The 18,169-nt window shown below is 32.6% G+C and overlaps 8 protein-coding genes across 8 annotated transcripts; 3 read left to right on the top strand and 5 right to left on the bottom strand.

Moving 5' to 3' along the window:
- Positions 1-29: 29 nt before the first annotated feature.
- pirA (component of SCAR regulatory complex) lies at positions 30-6,098 on the bottom strand (the record flags this gene model as incomplete). Its single annotated transcript, XM_004366048.1, has 6 exons — positions 30-370; positions 454-963; positions 1,050-1,115; positions 1,183-1,952; positions 2,089-5,433; positions 5,530-6,098. 6 exons carry the CDS (start codon positions 6,096-6,098, stop codon positions 30-32), a joined length of 5,601 nt encoding a protein of 1,866 aa, XP_004366105.1.
- Positions 6,099-7,033: 935 nt separating this feature from the next.
- On the top strand, positions 7,034-7,978 carry DFA_12361 (uncharacterized protein; the record flags this gene model as incomplete). The annotated part of the gene is made up of 1 exon (XM_004366047.1): positions 7,034-7,978. One exon carries the CDS (start codon positions 7,034-7,036, stop codon positions 7,976-7,978), a length of 945 nt encoding a protein of 314 aa, XP_004366104.1.
- Positions 7,979-8,030: 52 nt separating this feature from the next.
- med18 (putative mediator complex subunit 18) lies at positions 8,031-9,047 on the bottom strand (the record flags this gene model as incomplete). The annotated part of the gene is made up of 3 exons (XM_004366046.1): positions 8,031-8,292; positions 8,382-8,903; positions 9,040-9,047. The coding sequence occupies 3 exons, from the start codon at positions 9,045-9,047 to the stop codon at positions 8,031-8,033; spliced, it is 792 nt and encodes a 263-aa protein (XP_004366103.1).
- Positions 9,048-9,193: 146 nt separating this feature from the next.
- psenen (gamma-secretase subunit) lies at positions 9,194-9,566 on the top strand (the record flags this gene model as incomplete). The annotated part of the gene is made up of 2 exons (XM_004366045.1): positions 9,194-9,353; positions 9,430-9,566. 2 exons carry the CDS (start codon positions 9,194-9,196, stop codon positions 9,564-9,566), a joined length of 297 nt encoding a protein of 98 aa, XP_004366102.1.
- A 123-nt stretch (positions 9,567-9,689) lies between these two features.
- Positions 9,690-13,079, bottom strand: DFA_12358 (uncharacterized protein; the record flags this gene model as incomplete). Its single annotated transcript, XM_004366044.1, has 3 exons — positions 9,690-10,836; positions 11,500-11,887; positions 11,972-13,079. The coding sequence occupies 3 exons, from the start codon at positions 13,077-13,079 to the stop codon at positions 9,690-9,692; spliced, it is 2,643 nt and encodes an 880-aa protein (XP_004366101.1).
- A 1,826-nt stretch (positions 13,080-14,905) lies between these two features.
- Positions 14,906-15,626, bottom strand: DFA_12357 (uncharacterized protein; the record flags this gene model as incomplete). Its single annotated transcript, XM_004366043.1, has 2 exons — positions 14,906-15,219; positions 15,275-15,626. The coding sequence occupies 2 exons, from the start codon at positions 15,624-15,626 to the stop codon at positions 14,906-14,908; spliced, it is 666 nt and encodes a 221-aa protein (XP_004366100.1).
- A 51-nt stretch (positions 15,627-15,677) lies between these two features.
- DFA_12356 (uncharacterized protein) lies at positions 15,678-15,839 on the bottom strand (the record flags this gene model as incomplete). Its single annotated transcript, XM_004366042.1, has 2 exons — positions 15,678-15,758; positions 15,780-15,839. 2 exons carry the CDS (start codon positions 15,837-15,839, stop codon positions 15,678-15,680), a joined length of 141 nt encoding a protein of 46 aa, XP_004366099.1.
- Positions 15,840-16,040: 201 nt separating this feature from the next.
- On the top strand, positions 16,041-17,896 carry DFA_12355 (uncharacterized protein; the record flags this gene model as incomplete). Its single annotated transcript, XM_004366041.1, has 6 exons — positions 16,041-16,379; positions 16,496-16,564; positions 16,638-16,883; positions 16,943-17,232; positions 17,308-17,701; positions 17,783-17,896. The coding sequence occupies 6 exons, from the start codon at positions 16,041-16,043 to the stop codon at positions 17,894-17,896; spliced, it is 1,452 nt and encodes a 483-aa protein (XP_004366098.1).
- Positions 17,897-18,169: the final 273 nt, after the last annotated feature.

Below are 18,169 nucleotides of genomic sequence, written 5' to 3'. Positions count from 1 at the left end.
TATATCTTTTATCTTTGCTATTTTTGATTTTAAAACTTTAATTGTAAAAAGCAAAGTTTAGAAAGCGCCACTATTTGATTCAACCTCCTCACACAAGAACCAGACAATGCCGCCTTTGGCATCAAATTAACATGTTCCAAACGATGAACCACCATATCCACCGACATACTACTACCACCATCATCCAACCAATCCCCAGCAGCAGCAGCCATAACATCCCTTGGCATTGCAACTCTTGTCAAATAATAAAACAACACTTGTAAATGTTGTTCTGGTATCGATACCATCATTCTAGCCAAATTTAAACTTTTCAATGTTGAATTTTTAATTAATATTAAAATCAAACTTTTAATATTATTTATCATATTCCCTATAAAATAAATAAAATAAAAATAAATAAATACTTTTTTTTTTTTTTTTTTGTTTTTTTAATATTTTTCTCTCTCTACTTACTTGATAAATCCAATTTTTTTAAACATTTGTTATTTGAAATGGCCAAAGACAATTGAATAAAATGATCATTATTGATTGAACATTCCGAAAGCAACAAAGTTTCCAGACCCATATTATTTGCAATCGATTCCACAAGACTATTGCCAATTTCATTTGTGGTATTCATTTGATTTCTTGATAAATCCAAATAGGTCAATGTATTATTCATTGATAGAGTATTAAATATTTGAGAAAACCCAATTGATTCTATATGATTTCCAGATGCATTTAAATGAATCAATGAATCATTACCATTTAATTTTAAAGCCAAATTTGTAAATCCTCCACTACCAAATAAATTATCAGATATATCCAAATGAGTCAAAGTCTTGTTTATAGCCATTGTATCACCCAAACTCAATGCACCCCAACCTTCAATATCACATCCTTTTAATGATAAATGAGATAATATTGAATTTTTTCTTAATCCATTTGATAATGTTATAATTGAATTATATTCTGTTTTATTATCTAAAAAAAGTAAAAATAAAAAGAAAATTAATAAAAAAGAAAAAAAAAAAAAGTATTATTTGTTATTTACAATTTCCAATTTAAACTTTTAATTGATAAATTATCTTGTAATAATGGACCAATAAATTCTAATCCATCTAATGATTCACAACCTAAAAAAAAAAAGATTAAAAAAGTTAATATTATTATTTCTTTTTTTTCTTTTTTTTTTTTTCATACTTTCTAAAATTAAATTTTTAATTTTAATAAAACCATTTAATAAAGTAACAAGATAAGATATACCTTGATTATCCAATTTGTTACTTGAAAGATTGAATTCATCAAGATGAAATTGATCTTGATCAGATATATTTGGTATGATTCTAGATTTTGAATTTTTTAATTGTTTTTCAAATCTTGAGAATCTTTTATTTGCTCTATGATCTTTATCATCATCATCACCACTACTATCAATCATTGATTCATCACTTTCATTTTCATCATCATCACTATCACTTTCATGATCAATTTGAAATTTATCAAGAAATGATTTATAAAGTATAGATAAATGTTTACTAGTAATAGATGACATTGATAAATCAATAGATGATAGAGATGATACATTCTTCTTTTGATTTGTAAAGATTTGTGAAATAAATGTAATGATTGATTTGGGATGATTAGGAACAACCAATTCTAAACGTTCCAATTGACCAAATTGATGTAAACGATTAGACAATGCAAAAAAGTTACCATCTACCATTGTCAATTGTCTAACATTTGAAATGATTGTAAAATACCATTTCTTACAAACCAATAGTAATGATAATCTTTCTATTGATTCATTTGACCATATTCTTAGAGATAAAGTAGAAGTAGCTTTTAAACAACATTCAAATATTAATCTATTATTTAAATATTCATTTATAGTATTATCTATATTAATATTTAATGGACATATATAAATATTAATATCTTCTTCTTCTTCTTCCATCTCTCTCTCTCTATCTCTATAAAGTTTTAATATGAATGAAAAAAAAAGAGATCTTCATCATTGATGATTTATTTTGGAATTTTTTTTTTTTTATGATTTGTGAATGATTATTATTTTTTTTGTTTTTTCTTTATCTATTTTGTTGTTGTTACATTGGAGGAGGAGGAGGTGGCATACCAAATGGTGGAGGAAGTGGCATATCATCAATCATTGGTGGTGGTGGTGGTGGTGGTGGCATACTATTATTATTATTATTGCCATTATTTACGACGTTTACATTACTATTACTATTACTATTATCATCAACTTCACGATTAGTAACTTCAGTAGTAGTAATAATAAATTGTTCAGCTTGTTCAGTTGCAGGAGGGGATAGGATCATATTGGAAGGAGATGGAGGAGGACAATAGGCATTGAGAATTGAAAAGATTTGACTATTCATATCTTTCATAAACGATGCCGTTTTGAAAAAGTTTTTAAGAGCAGGTTTATCAGAACGAACTGCAGCAGCATCTTCAACGTTTAAAATGTGATAACAAAAATCAAACAATTCAAAACGATTTTGTTGACCTAGGAAATGAATGATAGTACAACCGGCCCACATGAAACCATCACCAAAGAGTTCGTGATAAGACTTGTCATTTTCATTGGTGAGTGGCCAACAAGTGACAAATTGAAGAGCAGACCAAAGACGGTAAAACTCGGTACTAGTATCAATGTTGATGACACCATTGTCTGGAGTGAGACCTGACCATTCAGCACGTACAGAGTTGAGGATCTGTGTAATACGTTGGAGGACATTCTTAAAGATGGATGGGTTGGCACCAGTTGGACGGTAAAACTTGTCGGCACGCCATGCATTGTTGACAATTTCCTTGAAATACTCTGGGGCTTTGGTCACTTCTGGTTTGGATTCCAAGATTTGAGCGAGTTTGGCGAGTTGAGCATAGAGTGGAGATTGAGTGGTTGGATCGGTACCTGTATTGTCTGAATACCAAGTGTCTGGTGTGACACCCAAAAATGGAGCGGCTTGAATAAATGATGAACATTCACTTTGAACCATTTGTTGATCGAGCAGGTTCATAAAGATGATTGAATTGCCCAATTCTCTAAAACATTGAATGACTTGAGGACGCAAGTCGGGATAGGTATAAATGTCACGCAATTTAAGTTGGAAATAACCATAACAACCTTCTGTACCATAATCATAGATTGGTAGTTTTTGTGATGCTGGCATACCAGATGAAATTAATTCTCTAACATAGGGTGTCAGAACAGATACAATCTTTACTTCCATATTTCTTAGACATTCAAAAATGATCAATGGTAAATTCTTTTTACCAACGACCCTGAGTAATGAATGAATATGAGGAGCTCCAACAAAATGTTTATAAAGTTCTGCTGAATTGGCATAGGCAGCATTGAGATGTTTGTTACCAAACAAATAGACTGGATTGGTTTTTGGCATATTTTCACGTTGAATATCTTCAGTGAAAAGATAGGGAGCCTTGATAAAACGTTGAGTAATCGAGTTGAATGTATAGTTTGGTGCCAAATCTGTCATTAATTCGAAAATGGTATGGAATGCAATACGACCATGATATGAAATAAGTGATGTACTTTCATTTACTTCATTCATCATACTTTCAAATGGATCCAATGTGAAAAATTCCGACAACAATTTATAGGTCAAACGAATTGAATTGAGTTGAGTTTCCAATTCAATGACCGATGTCAAATCTGAAGCTTCATAACGAGAAATTGCATAATCTATATTTTGACGTACAAAATTGTTTTGACGTTGTGCCAACAATGCAGTCAAATCAATTGATCTACCCAACAGAGTAATATGTTTTTGTCTAAGTACTACATCGAATCTTGATTTTGGTACATTAAATTTACCAGCAAAATGAACCAATTCCAATTGTGCTTTATAATTCTTGTCGAGCAACAAGGAACAAGCTTGAGTTTTAAAATGAGCAAAAATCTTTCCAGACAATTTATATAATAATTGATCAAAACAGAGATTCAATTCTGCTTCAATTTCATCATATAAAAATCTTTGATTTAATGATTGCAATGCACGATGTGCCGTATCATTGTAAAGACCCAATGGATAGAAAATATATTCCATCAAGGATGGATCATCACTTTCCAAAATATGATCTGTTAGAATCCATGGTAGAGAAGTTTCAATTGGGAATTGAACACGATTATTCAATTCAAGATAAAACTCTCTATACCAAAGATCTGCAAGATCAGTAATTTGATTGACAGTTGCCGACAAGTTGAGTAGATAACGATAAAAGTAGGCATGATTATGGAAAGTTTCCAATTCTGCAAATTGTGTTGATGAAAATTCCTTTTTCTTATTCATCAATGATGAAATAATAGTAAGAATTAAGTCCAACTGAGTAGTACTAGGAGGAACAGCTCTTATTGGAATTTGTAACTTTTCTTCATCCTTTTTCTTTGAATTTGCATTTTCAACTGGTTCTGATCCACCAAGCCAATCTGCTGCAATCGTTTTGAGTTGAGCCAATTCAATTTTGATATGATCCTTTTTCTTTTCCTTTTTGGCAAAACTCTTGATAGTGTCACGCAATTGATTTTGAATAAATTGTTGGAGTTCACCGTGAATAGAACGTTTAATGATTGGTTCGAGGACAGATTCGTGTTTGACCATCAAGGAACCGAGACCCTTGATCATGGCGATAAACTGAATCAACGCGACACGTTCGTCAGCCGAATAGTTGTATTTGACTACACGTTCATAGTCAAATTGGGCTGGAATGGCAGCATCATTGTTTGGTTTTGAATACTTCCATGCACTTTGTTGTAATACACGTGATGACCAATCGGAAAGGATTCTAAGGCCAAGTAATACGATAGCTTTGACATCAGTCTCTGGCATTGGTAATGGATCTTTGGGTGCACGAGTCTTGGCTGCTTTAACATCATTTATCATATTGGCAAAACGTGCTACATATTCATGGTAAAGCGATTTGGTAGAGTCCAAGTAATTGATAATTTCATATTCTTGAGCGACTTTACTGTCCAAAGTTGAAGTACCCCAAGCCTTTTCATCAAAATGAGGTGAACGTTTGACAAGAGCTTCCAAAGTAATTTGCATATCACCATACAATGGAACTACAGGATTCTTTCTAAAGATTTTGGCATAACGAGACAAATTGAGGTTCTTGTTTTTGAAAATGTTGTGCTTGGAGTCATTCTCGTCGATCAAATACAATACGTATGGCATGACACGGAGATAACAATGCTTTTCCGATGGCAAGATATACTTTTCCTTTTCCATAAAGTCGGCACATTGATTGACAAGTACTGGCAACACTTCTTCAAACTTGTCAATATTATGCAACTCTTGTTTCAACGAAGTTGTAATGGAATTTTGGTGTGCCAAAAATAAATATAATGTATGATTCTCTTGTGTTTGATCTTCTGCTCCTGTCATTTGTTTTCTTAAAAATCCACTTGCCCTAAAAAAAGAAAATTAAAAAAAGAAATAGAAAAAAAAAGAAAAAAGAAAAGAGTTAATATATTTATATTTATAAATCTTTTTCTATTTGTTTTACCTTTTGAAAAAAGAAAAATCATTATTTAAACAAGCTTTAACATTTTTTAAAGCATCCAATAAAGCAAATAGATCTAATAATTTAACAAGATAAGTGACAAGAGATTCAGATACAGTGATAGTTTCCTTTTTCTTGTCATAGGTTGAAGCCAATTTCTTGATATAGTCACAAAAGATCTTGATAGTGTCACGTTGAAAGTACATGAGATCCTTGAGTTTTTTAATTTCCGGCTCCAACACTTCAAAGGTACCTTCGTAGATTTGTTGTTTGTTGGCTTGTTCCGATGTCTTGACTTGTGGCAATGCCTTGGAGCAACTACGATACGTGTAGACCATGTTGATAAAGGTCTCTCCTTGACGCAACAAATCGTCCATCTTTTCCATTGCTACAGTCTCTTCGGCCCATTTACTTTCAAAGGCTCCACGATCTACAAAGTGTGAACTATTGTATGGAATGTATCCAATCGTGCTTGGAATCTCCTCAATCAAAGATTGATCATCTTGAAATGGAAACGTCTCCAATATATCAACTCTTTCATTGACATCTGGCATTAATGATGTTGTTGCCATGTTGTTGAAAATTTAAAAAAATAAAAAACTAATATAGTATATTACAAATAAAGAGATATGATAAGATAAGATAAGATAGATAGATATAAAAATAATTGATTGATTGATATGAACTAATGTTACAAATAGATAGATATTATAGATAGATATAGACTCGCGTTGTTACTACTATACTATTACTACTACAACTATCTTCTTCTTTTATCTGCTGATGGTTGTTAGATGGTTATTATAAAACCCAATGAAGCTGCCCGCACTGCACAAAAAAAAAAAAAAAAAAAAAAAGAGGAACAAAAAAAAACAAAAAATCAATTTTTTTTGCACTTGGTTTCATCTGTGTGAGATGCCAAGATCTTTTTTTTTTTTTTTCAGCTACAGGAGCACCTTCACTGAAAAAGAGTATATAGTATTTATTTGTTATTTGTTATTTGTTATTTGTTTATTTGTTATTAGTTTACAAGAGATAATGGATAACCCAAAAGTTTAGAATTTGAAATACTGGCAAGGAATCAACTAATTTGAACATAGTAGTATTTTTGGACTTTGAAGCAGCAGCAGCAGCAGGAACTTTGACTAGACGATGATCATTAACATTGATAGGCGACAGAGATCCTTTAATGACAACTTGAATGAAATATTTTGTAATGGATTCATTATTATTAATTATTATAATTATTTGTTGGTGGTTGGCTAGGGTTAGGGGTTAAGGTTATTATTATTTGTTTGATTGTTTGATTGTTTGGTTGGTTTGAATGATTGATTGAAGAGAGTTCATTGCTATTATATAGTTTTCTATTTAGAATCGACTGCCCAGAAAGGTAGATACTTAACAAAAAACCCTAAAAAATCGGTCAGTCACACCAGCAGCACACTTTATGTCAATTTCATTCAATACTTTACCTCTGTAATAGAGATAGAGATTAACTATTGAATGAATGAATTTATTACCACATAAAAGTTGGAATGTATGGAGTGCAAAGAATAAATCTCGAGTTGAAAGAGATCAAGAACAACTCGCAAGAAAAGATCAACTTGAAAGAAAGAGACAACTAGATGTAGATCAAGAAAGAAGATTAGAAATACTTTTAAAAAAGAAAAAGAAACTAGATCATGAAGAAGAACAAGATGAAGAAGAAGATGTAGAAGATGAACAAGTCAAACAAGTAAAAGAAAAGGAAGAAACTCAACATATCAATTTATTTGTTGATTTAATTAATCCTTCTCCGACTCTGACCCCTCCAACTCGAGGCAGTGATTCTACTTCAAAAAGTAATAATAGTAGTAATAATAATAATAATGATAATTCATTTAGATTAGGACATGGATCATATGAATTATCATCAAATAAACCTTGGTATGAAAAGAAATCAACAAACAATACAACAAATACAAATACTACCTCTTCTTCTACTTCAACAACTACGATTGTTGAAAAAGAAAAGGCTAAAAAAGAAAAGAGTGAAAAATGGTTACAAAAACAAGAGGATCCTTTAACATTTATAAACAAATCTCTTGGCAAATCAACTAACAATAATAATAATAATAATAATCAATCTAAAACAACTTCAACAACAACAACAACAACAACAACAACAACAACAACAACAACAACAACAACAAATGGAAAAAAAAAGACAATTGAAGAAATGAGAAAAGAAAGATTGGAAAGAGAAACAAAAGAAAGAGAAAAGATTAGAATTATGTTTCCTTCTACTGCTACTGTTACCAAGACTAAACCAACAATAGAAATGCTGGAAAAATCAAAAAGAGATGATCAAGATAGTACAAGACAATCATCCAATTCATACAATTCCCAATATTCAAATTATAGTGGTGCACATTCAAAATCAAAATCTACTTATCATCAACATCTTAATTAAGTTAATTAATAAATACATTTATATTATTTACATTTATATACTTATTTCTATTTTATCTATCATGAATTAAATTTCTATGATCAAATTTAATTAATTCAACGTATGGATAAAGATATTCAGCATAGGCATTTAAATAATGAGCGGCTTGATCAAAACCTTCTTCACCTGCCAAACATTGTAATTCAACCATTTTCGATTTCGTTCCAATCTCTCCAATTCTTCCATCTGGCATTGCTCTCTTGTGTGTCACCAAATATAATGATAAATAGTGTGTACTATAACAATCTCCTTCTACCCAATATTCATAATCTTTTCTATATAAAACAAACAAAAAAAAGAATATAACTTTTTGGTTGGTATTCCTCTATTTCTCTTTTATATAGTTTCTATGATTTCTACTTACTTGTAACCTAAAGTTTCAATTAAACCAACAAATTTATTGGTGACCGTAATATCAACAACATTTTTAATCATTGCATTGATTTTGTCCTTGTAGAGAGGAGCACCAACATAACGTGCATGGGTACTATTTTTAAAGGTTCGAATGTGTATCTCTGATGGCATGATCGAACCTTCTGCCCATGATGGTCCCGATGAATGAACAGTCGATTTATATATAGTTTCCTTGTAAAAGATTGGTTGTTCACCTCGCATCATTCCTTTTACACGTTGAACAAACGTTGTAACAGGTGTTGACAATATACCATGTAAACTACATTCAAATAGATTTGATTGTAAATTTAATAATTCTTGTTGTTGTTGTTGTTGTTGTTGTTGTTGTAATTGTTGTTGTTGTTGTTGTTGTTGCTGTTGTTGAGGTGATGTTGCCATTGCTGATGGTTTAGACATCATTTGTTGTTGTTGGTATATCATATTCTGTTGTTGTTGCTGTTGTTGAGGTGATGTTGCCATTGGTTGTTGTTGTCTATTATTATTATTATTATTATATGATTGCATTGTTAGTTGATAGAGAGAGAGATGAGATATACATATGTATCTCTTAATATTGTAAATATATGTATATTTTGTCGACATTAAAATCAAATTTTTAATCTACTAACTTATTCATTTTTTAATCATTTGTATATATTATACACACAAACATTATATACATACAGTTATTTAATCATTTATACAATACTATAATAACAATCAAGAAACTACTATACAACAACAACAACAACAACAACAACAACAACAACAACAACAACAATCATGTTAGTTGATGAAGATGATAAATTAAATGATGACAAGATGAGGAATATAGCAAAGAAGTTATGGATAATAGGGTTCTTCTTTTTACCTTGGGTATGGCTTATCAATATACTATTCTTCTTTCCTCATAGAAAACAATTATCAACCGATGTATTTTGGTGTAAGTACAAAAGCAAAAAGAAAGCAAAAACATATGATATGATTACTAAACTTTATATTTTTTGTTTCTATTTTAGATTTAAAATACTCATTAATTGGATTCTTTGTATATAGTACTATATTTATGACATGGATGGGAATATATCTTGTAAATCGTAATAATTGGGGAGCTAGTGGAGACAACATTTCAATTGTAATACCTTATGGTTATTAGAAACACAAATCAAAAACAATGTATAATATAAATGGGATAACAACAAATAACAAATAATAATAATAATAATTATATAAAAACTATAACTTTTTTAGAGATATATATATATAAATTTTATAAGTTTTATTGATATTCGGATTGATATTCTGATTGATCATAATTATTTTCATCATAGGTATTTTCACTTGCACCATTTTGTTGTTGTTGATCATAGCTATAATCACCACCAGCTCCATTATTATGATCATAATTATAATCTCCACCATCAACTGCTGTTGTTTCTGTATGTTCTTGATCATAATGTTGTTGAGTGTCATCATAATGTTGTTGATTATGATCATCATAATGATTATTTTCGTATGTATTGTTATCTTGGTATGTATTATTATTATCATATGAATCATAAGATTGAATTGCTGCTGCAGGAGGAGGTGGTTGATGATAAGATGGCGCGGTGAGGGGTGGAGGAGGATTAACAACAAGTGGTGGTGGTGGAGGTGGTTGGTAAAATGAACCGCCACTTGCACTGGAACCCGATGATTGGTATCCATAACTGGATTGTTGTTGTGGAGGTGGTGGGGGAGGTGATTGATAAGGATCATTTCCTCCAAGGTTAGACATGGAGGTACTGAGATTAGAGGTGTAGGTGGTGGCACGGAAACTTGGAGTTGAAGAGCTGACTGATATGGTTGTTTTGGTAGAGGATGGGACATCTTGATAGGCGACACCATTCTTGTTGTTGGCAAGACAGGTAGAGACATCGTTGAGTATCTCGCCGATACGGTCGTTGGTTTGCTTCTTGTCTTTGGAACTACCGAGCAGTTTGGTAATGTCACGTGTTGGTACTGGGATATCGACGAGTGTACGGTTGGTGGTGAAACAACGTTTCATGGCTTGGAAACCGGCAAGACCGATACAGTTGTTGTCAATGTTGAGGATACGCACCGAGACGTTCTTTTTAAGTGACTCGAATAGTTCACGACACAAATCATCGCCCATCGAGTTGCCGCTAATGTCGAGCTCGACCAAACGACAGTCTTCGTTCATTGCCTTGACAAGTGGCTGGATCTCCTTGCCGAGGTAGAACCCACGGCTGTCTTTACCGGCAAGAGTGAGACGCTCGAGTGATGCGTGCTTGGAGACGACGCGGGCCAAGTGGTCAATGACTGCTTCGGCCTTGCTGCCCGTCTTGATGTTGTTGGACAGGTCGATGCACTTGAGTGTGGTGTTTTCCTCGAGTGCTTGGATGATGGCCGTCATACCGGCCTTTCTAAAGCCGTTGGTGGCAAGACGCAGCGTGTCAATGTTGGTGCATTGCTTGATGGTGGCTGCAAAGTGCGATGCACCCGTCTTGCCCAGATTGTTGGAGGAGAGGTCGAGCGAACGTGGTGCGTTGGGGACCGAGCCAGTCGTGCAGGCGTTGATTAACAGTGCAACGTGCTCGCCGAGCAAACCGCAGTCGCGCATCTTAATGTCGATCAAGTACTCACCCTTGCCAATGAGTTGGCAGATGTTGTTGACCGACTCGTTGCTAAACTTGTTCTCGGACAAGTTGAGATACTGCAAGTACCCAAGGTTGGCTTGACGGATGGCGTTGGTGATACGGGTCGTGTCGAGTTGGGTGGCTTCGAGGTTGATGTTGGACAGTGCCTTGGATGGCTGGGGGTTGGCCGTGTTGAGCAACACCAAAAAGTCTTGCAACGGGTCGGAGCCGACCAATCCAAGTTGGTTGTGCGACACATCCAACTGCTCGAGGTATCCCGAGCTGCTGTAATTGGATTGGAGCGAGCGGAATGCTACCGACGCACCCTTGGTCTGCAACTGCACATTTGACATGATCAAATGGGAAAAGGGACGGGTCAGAGTCTTGATAGCGGTAGCAATTGAAATGACACCCTTATCATGCAACAAGTTATTGCTAACGTCCAAGTACTTTAGTTCGTTGGATTGGTTGTCACGGATAGCGTCACCCAATTGCACCCATCCATCTTCAGCTTCCATGCCCGATAGATCGGCACGTACAATAGTCTTGTTATGGTGCAAAACATCGGCCAACAAAGCTGGCAATTCCTTGCGACTCTTGTTGTGACAGATAAAAGTGTCAAAAAATGTATTATGACGTAACGCAGCCATCACGGGAATCATTGCCAATGCATTCTCTGATTGCTTATCAATACCCGAGAAATCATCCAAACAAAATACTCTACTTCCATTGATCACTGTATCCTCTAAAAATTGAATCAAATCTGCATTCTCCAAAGTTCCATAATAATTACATTGTGCTTTATAAACTTCAACAAATCCATGTCCAAATCCTGGTTCTAAAATTTAAAATAAAAAAAAAAAAAGTATAAGTATGTTTCTTTTCTTTTCTATTTCTATTTCTATTTTTCTTTTCAATTTACCAATATGATCAATTTCAGGAGTAGCTCTTTCAACAGGTAAAATGATAAGTGAAGGAGAAGCTTCCAAAGAAAAAGTAAAACTAATTTTATGGAAAGCATTCATTAGGATCTTTGGGATGGTGATACCGGTTCCAGTGCCGGTAATGTCGATGGTAAAGGTTGTAAATTTCAAAATGACATGGTCAATGTCGTCGGTCTTGATTTCGACCAAATCGTAGAGATGTCCTTGACGTTGTACCTGCTTTTTACCCATCTTGGTACGTTTGATCGAGTAGACACGGTATGCTGTGAGCACAAAGAGACGGTCTTGGATGACATCCTTTTTGTTGGTCTTTTTGACCCAGAGCACAAAGTCTGGTTCTCTGCCTTCGAGTTCAAAGACAAATCGTTTCTCGCCTCCTGATAATTCTGACATGCTTGCTTGTTTTAGGTATTGGTTACGGATATTGTATGCTGTAGTTGTGACTTTATATGAATTGCTACCACTTGTACTATATGTGCTGTTGGTTGCTGGAGTTTGAATATTATTTGTGTTGCCTTTGGGTGTAGTTGGTTGAGATGTACAAGGTGAATTAAATGCGCTAGTGGTAGATGCAGAACTGCTACTAATACTTGTACTACTGTTGCTTCGTGGTGAAATGTTGAATAGGGGTTGTTGTGAGCCTCGTTTTTTGGTAGAGGGTGGTGGATAGCTGGGTGAGCCGGTCTGCGGGATATTGGGCAGTGATCTGCTGTTGCTGGGACTGGCCGGTGACGGTGATGCCGAAAAGGGCTGTGACTTTGATTGCTGGAGTGGGACTGGAGGTGGTTGGCCGAGGATGGGTGGGGGTGCTGTCGACTGCTGGTAGTAGGGGCTGTACGGGTGTAGGTGATGTGGTGATGCCGGCGGTGTAGTCAACGATTGTGTTTTGTGGGTGGTCGTAGTCGTAGTCGTAGTCGTCGTCGTCGATGTTATCAATGGATTCTTTTGTTGTACAAGAAATGATTGTAATCCAATGGGTGGGTTAATCGGACTGGTTCCACAACTTGAATTATTATTCTTTATAAATGATGGTGAAGTTTTACCATTAGTATGATTATTATTATTGTTTTGAGGTGAAGATGACATGATTAAAATATTACAAAATAAATAAATAAATAATTGGGAAAAAAAAAACAAATAACTTTTAAACTTTTGTACAATTATCCCTATTATTATTATTATTATTATTTATTTGATTATACTTTTATGTGTGTATGTGTGTATGTGGGTTGATGATGATGTATAACAAGATGGATTGGGGAATTTTAAAATTGAAACAGGAAAAAGGAAACAGGATTATTATTATCCTGACGGGTAATAATAATAATCACTGCAGGTTGTTGTTCTACTCTTGCTTGTTATTGTTGGGTGTTGGATAGTGAGTGTTGTTCAAGAAAGATTATTGGGAATGGTAATAATGGTTATATTATTGGATGGCCAAACAGATAATCAATCAATGCAACAACAACAACATTAACTTTACTTTATGGAGATGTAAAAAAACTATTCAACTTTGTACTGTGTTTGTGTGTATATAGCGGGATGAGGAGGATGGAGCAAGCAAACAAACAAATAACAAACAATTTTTTTCTTCTCTTTGTCTATTATAGAGTATATCGTGTGTTGTGTTGTTGTTATTGTTGTATGTTGTTTGGTTGTATAGTGATTAAATTATTGGATGTTTAAAAAAAAAAAAAAAAAAAAGAAAAAGAGAGAGAGAGAGGATAGATGAGAGACAGTCTCCTCGATAGCTCACTGTATGTAGCAGTTGTATATAATATATATTATAATTATTAAATTAAATTAAATTACTGATGTAGAAGCATCATGTGACATGAATAATCAACCATCAATATAAGCAATTGCTTGGATCGATCTGATTTGCTCACACCCTCTCTCTCTAACACATTGAAAAAAAATAGATTTTCCCACCATTGTGTGTGATCAGATGTGGTGGTTGGTAATACATGGTGGGTTGGGGTAGTTTGGTAGTGTTTGTTGTTGTGAGTATCCAATGTGGTGATGTATATATTTGTTTTTTCCACCAATCCAACAACCACCACCATGCTATTATCAAATCATCTGATGGACTGTTTTAAACATGAATAAAGATAGGAATTGCATTGACTGATACGATCACATGTGTCGATATATATCATAACTATAATCTAGATTTGTCATCATCAACGTCATAGATTAATCTATCCATCATTGATGATAATGATGGATGAAAAAGATAAAGAATTCTTTTCTCTTTTTCTTCTTCTTCTTCTTCCTTCTTCGTTATAACTATCTTTTTGTTTGTTGATTCGTTTCTTGTTGTTTTGGTAACTACAACTAGTTACTATTGCCTTTGGTTAAAGAAGTTATTATAGTAATAACTTTTGTGTGATGATATGATGATGATGATTATTATAATAAACCAACAATAACTAAATTACTAGTTTCTTATAATAAAAATAAAAAAAAGATCGCGATTAAAAAATAGATTTAATAGAAAGTGTTGCTTACCTATAACAATATAATATATAATACTAGAGAGTTGAGTTGTTATATATATATATACTTTGTTCTAAAAATTGACAAGTTTTTTTTTGTTCTTTGCAGTTTTGTACAAATACAATGAAATAAAAATATACAGATAAAAAGAAGAAATGTGTTTTGTTTGTGGTCGTGAGGTGTTTCGAGCAAGGCTTGGTAGAGAACTATTAATAAAAATCTTCAGGCCTGCCACCCCCTTTTTAGTTGGATTTTCCAAGGTTTTTTTTTTTTTTGTTCGATCTCCAGATCCCAACCGACAAAAAAAGACAAACGACACACATTTAAATCGTATTTATTGCTATGGGTCAAGGCTATTGCTATCTATACTAAAGATATCTTCTATATGAATAATATATTTTATAGTTTATAGTTTACCAATCTGGAATTCTATTCAATATTCGAATAATTTTGAACAAGTCTAATGAAATATTTGGTGGTAAAGGTATTGGTTGGTTTGGATCACCATGATACAACTGAGCACTTGGGAGATGTATTTGGTAGGTTGGAATGTTGGCACTAGTACATTGCGTGGGTGAATGATCATCTAAATTGCCAACTATAACTTGTTGTGGATTCCATCTCTGAAAGATATCATTGGTTGATTGGTCAAGAGGTGCAGATCCAAATGAAATGACAATAGATGGATGTGCTACAGATACATCGCGGTCATATAGAAATGCTACGACTTGAAATTTGGTAGGGTCATTCATTTTCCTTTTCCACAATGAAAAGCAAAGTACCAATTGAAATATCAGTCTCTACACCTAAATATAAAAGAGCTCTACGATGAAGAGATTCAAGAGATTGTATCTTTCCAACTTCAATGACCAAACTTGGATAGGGTGCTCGATTTGGGTTGAGGAAATGGGCATCTGCAGTCTGTCTAGGTTTTCTATTTGGTGTAATAGATTGATCAGGCTCACCAACAATGTTTGTACTGAATCTGAGTTGCAGACTTCCTGATCCATCAAAATCATCTAATGGTAATTGACGAATATTATAGACAACTGTATTCAGAATCTTTTCATGTGTTTCTGTTGGCTCCTCATAAAATTTGATTTGTCCATCAATCAACCAACTTGGATGTTTCATAATAGTTGAGGCCAGACATTGATAAAGAATGACTCTAAATCTTTAATAATATTATAATCCACCAACAGATGATAAAATGAAACCATCACCATTGGATTCATCATTTTCTTCATTTCTACAATCCACAAAACTCTTTAAAAATATATTTCATACATTAAAAATAGAATTATATTTCTCTTTCCAAGATGAACAAATAATATTAGCTTTCTTCATCTTATTTGTTTTAATAAAAATAAAAAGTAATGTATTAATAATGGTTGATGAAAAGAAGAAAGAGTAAAGAGGAGGAGGAGGAGGAGGGAGGAATGATAATTTAAATTTTAATATTATTTTTAAATTTATTATCTTTTAAATTTATAAATAAAGTTGTCTTGTTTTTTATTTTCCTGCGGGGTTTGTCTTTATTCATTAAAAATGGAGGATCAGAGCAGTCCATTTCTTGTCGATACAAAAGATACAACAACGACAGATACAACTCAACAACAACAACAACAACAAGAACATGTTCAACAACAAACAGCAGGTCAACTTGACGATAGAGTTGATCAAGAAGAATCGATAACTATGGGTGATGATCAAAATATATCAAGACAACAACGACAAAGAAGACTACTGTTGGTGAGCAAACCAAGTGCATTCTCGGTTGGTTATGAAAGAATAATGAAAAGATACTTTAAAGATTATGAATCATTGATGAAAGAGCATTTCAAACAACTAGAAGATCCATTAAAAAAGGTTAACTTGATTGATAGAGTAGGTACGTTTAGTAATAGAATTTTGAAAAGAGAGAGAGAAAGAGAGAGATATATAGACAGGATTGACTACTTACGCCTCCCTTATAATAGCAAAGATTGACATTATTTATCGAGAGAATAGAGAAACAAAAAGCTTGTATACCTAGAAATGTGGCATTGTTACAATGGATTATTCAAGGTCAAGTATGTACATACTAAATAGTAATATTTCTATTTCATTTCATTTGGCCAAACAAACTTACTTACTTTTTATTAGACAAATCAAGATCAAAGATTAAAGGTGATATCACCACCAAATTCATTAGAGTCATCACCATCTGCGTCACCTTCATCAAAAGATGGTGCTCTTTCATATCAAGAACAACAACAACAACAATTGTATGATGAAGAGAATGATGATATTGATAGAGATGATCAATTCCCAAATGAATTCACATCAGAGGATATAAAACAAAAATTGGAAACTTGTTTAACAAATATTGTTAGAGATTGGAGTTTTGATGTATGTACTTTAAGTTTATAAACTTTTATATGTATTATTTATATTTTAATTTAATTTAGGGTAAAAGAGAAAGAGATCAAACCTATTTACCAATTTTAAATGATTTACAATCAATTTATCCATTGGAAAATAATAATAATAATAATAATAATAATAATAATAATAATAATAATAATAATAATAATAATAATAATAATAATGGAAATAATAATAGAAATTCAATTAAAGTTTTATGTCCTGGATGTGGTCTTGGTAGATTAGCATATGAAATAGCATCACTTGGTTTTGATACAGAATTAAATGAACAATCTATATTTTTTATTATACCTCTAAAGAAAATATTAACAACGTAAGTGAGAGAGAGAATATAAATATAAATCCAATCAAGATGAAAATATATATTAACCATTTAATTTATTTGTAGAGAATTTGAAAATATTGAATCAAAGACTGTATATCCATACATTTCAATTTTAAAGAATACTAAAAGTATAGATTCAATTACTAAACAAATCAAGATACCGGATATCATTCCAGACAGAACGGTGATTGATAGAATGACATTGGCAGAAGGTGATATTTTCGAGTTTTATGAAAGCACTACGCAGTGCTACCAATACTTTGATGTTGTTACAACTTGTTTCTTTATCGATGTAGTTTTGGATATTTTACAACTTTTCAAAACCATTTCATCGGTCATCAAACCCGGAGGCTATTGGATCAACAATGGTCCATTATTTTATCATTTCAATGAAACTTTAAATCTTTCATACGATGAAATTATTATATTGGTTGAATCGTATGGTTTTACAATTCTTGTAAGTAGAAATAGAACAAGAAGAAGCAAATATAAATCTTTAGTTTATACTGACCTATTATTGTTTTAAACCATTAAATAGAAAAAAGATATTTTACTAGGTTTATCATATACCAATAACAAAGATTCATTATATCATCCAAATTTTGATAGTGTATACTTTGTTGCAAAGAAAAATACAATCAACAACAACTAAATATATAGATAGACATACCAAGCAAACAGACAAACAAACAGACAAACATATATAGTTCATTCAATAAATCAAGTCAAAAAATAAGACATTGTTTTTTTTTTTTTTTGGTTTTAATTGATTAGATTTTTTTTTCCATATTTAAATGTATATTTATTTAAAAATCATATCTATTAAAATAACATTAACATTTGATTAAATTCCATATTTAAATGTATATTTGTTAATAAAATGTTGTTGTTTTTTTTTTTTTTTTAAGTTAAAATGGTTACACTA

This window comes from Cavenderia fasciculata (assembly GCF_000203815.1).
Source record: "Cavenderia fasciculata unplaced genomic scaffold Scf_EUAJFUG02HR96I-5, whole genome shotgun sequence".
Lineage (NCBI taxonomy): Eukaryota > Evosea > Eumycetozoa > Acytosteliales > Cavenderiaceae > Cavenderia > Cavenderia fasciculata.
The sequence above is the reverse complement of the archived record's forward strand: the minus strand, read 5'-3'. Positions and strand labels throughout refer to the sequence as shown.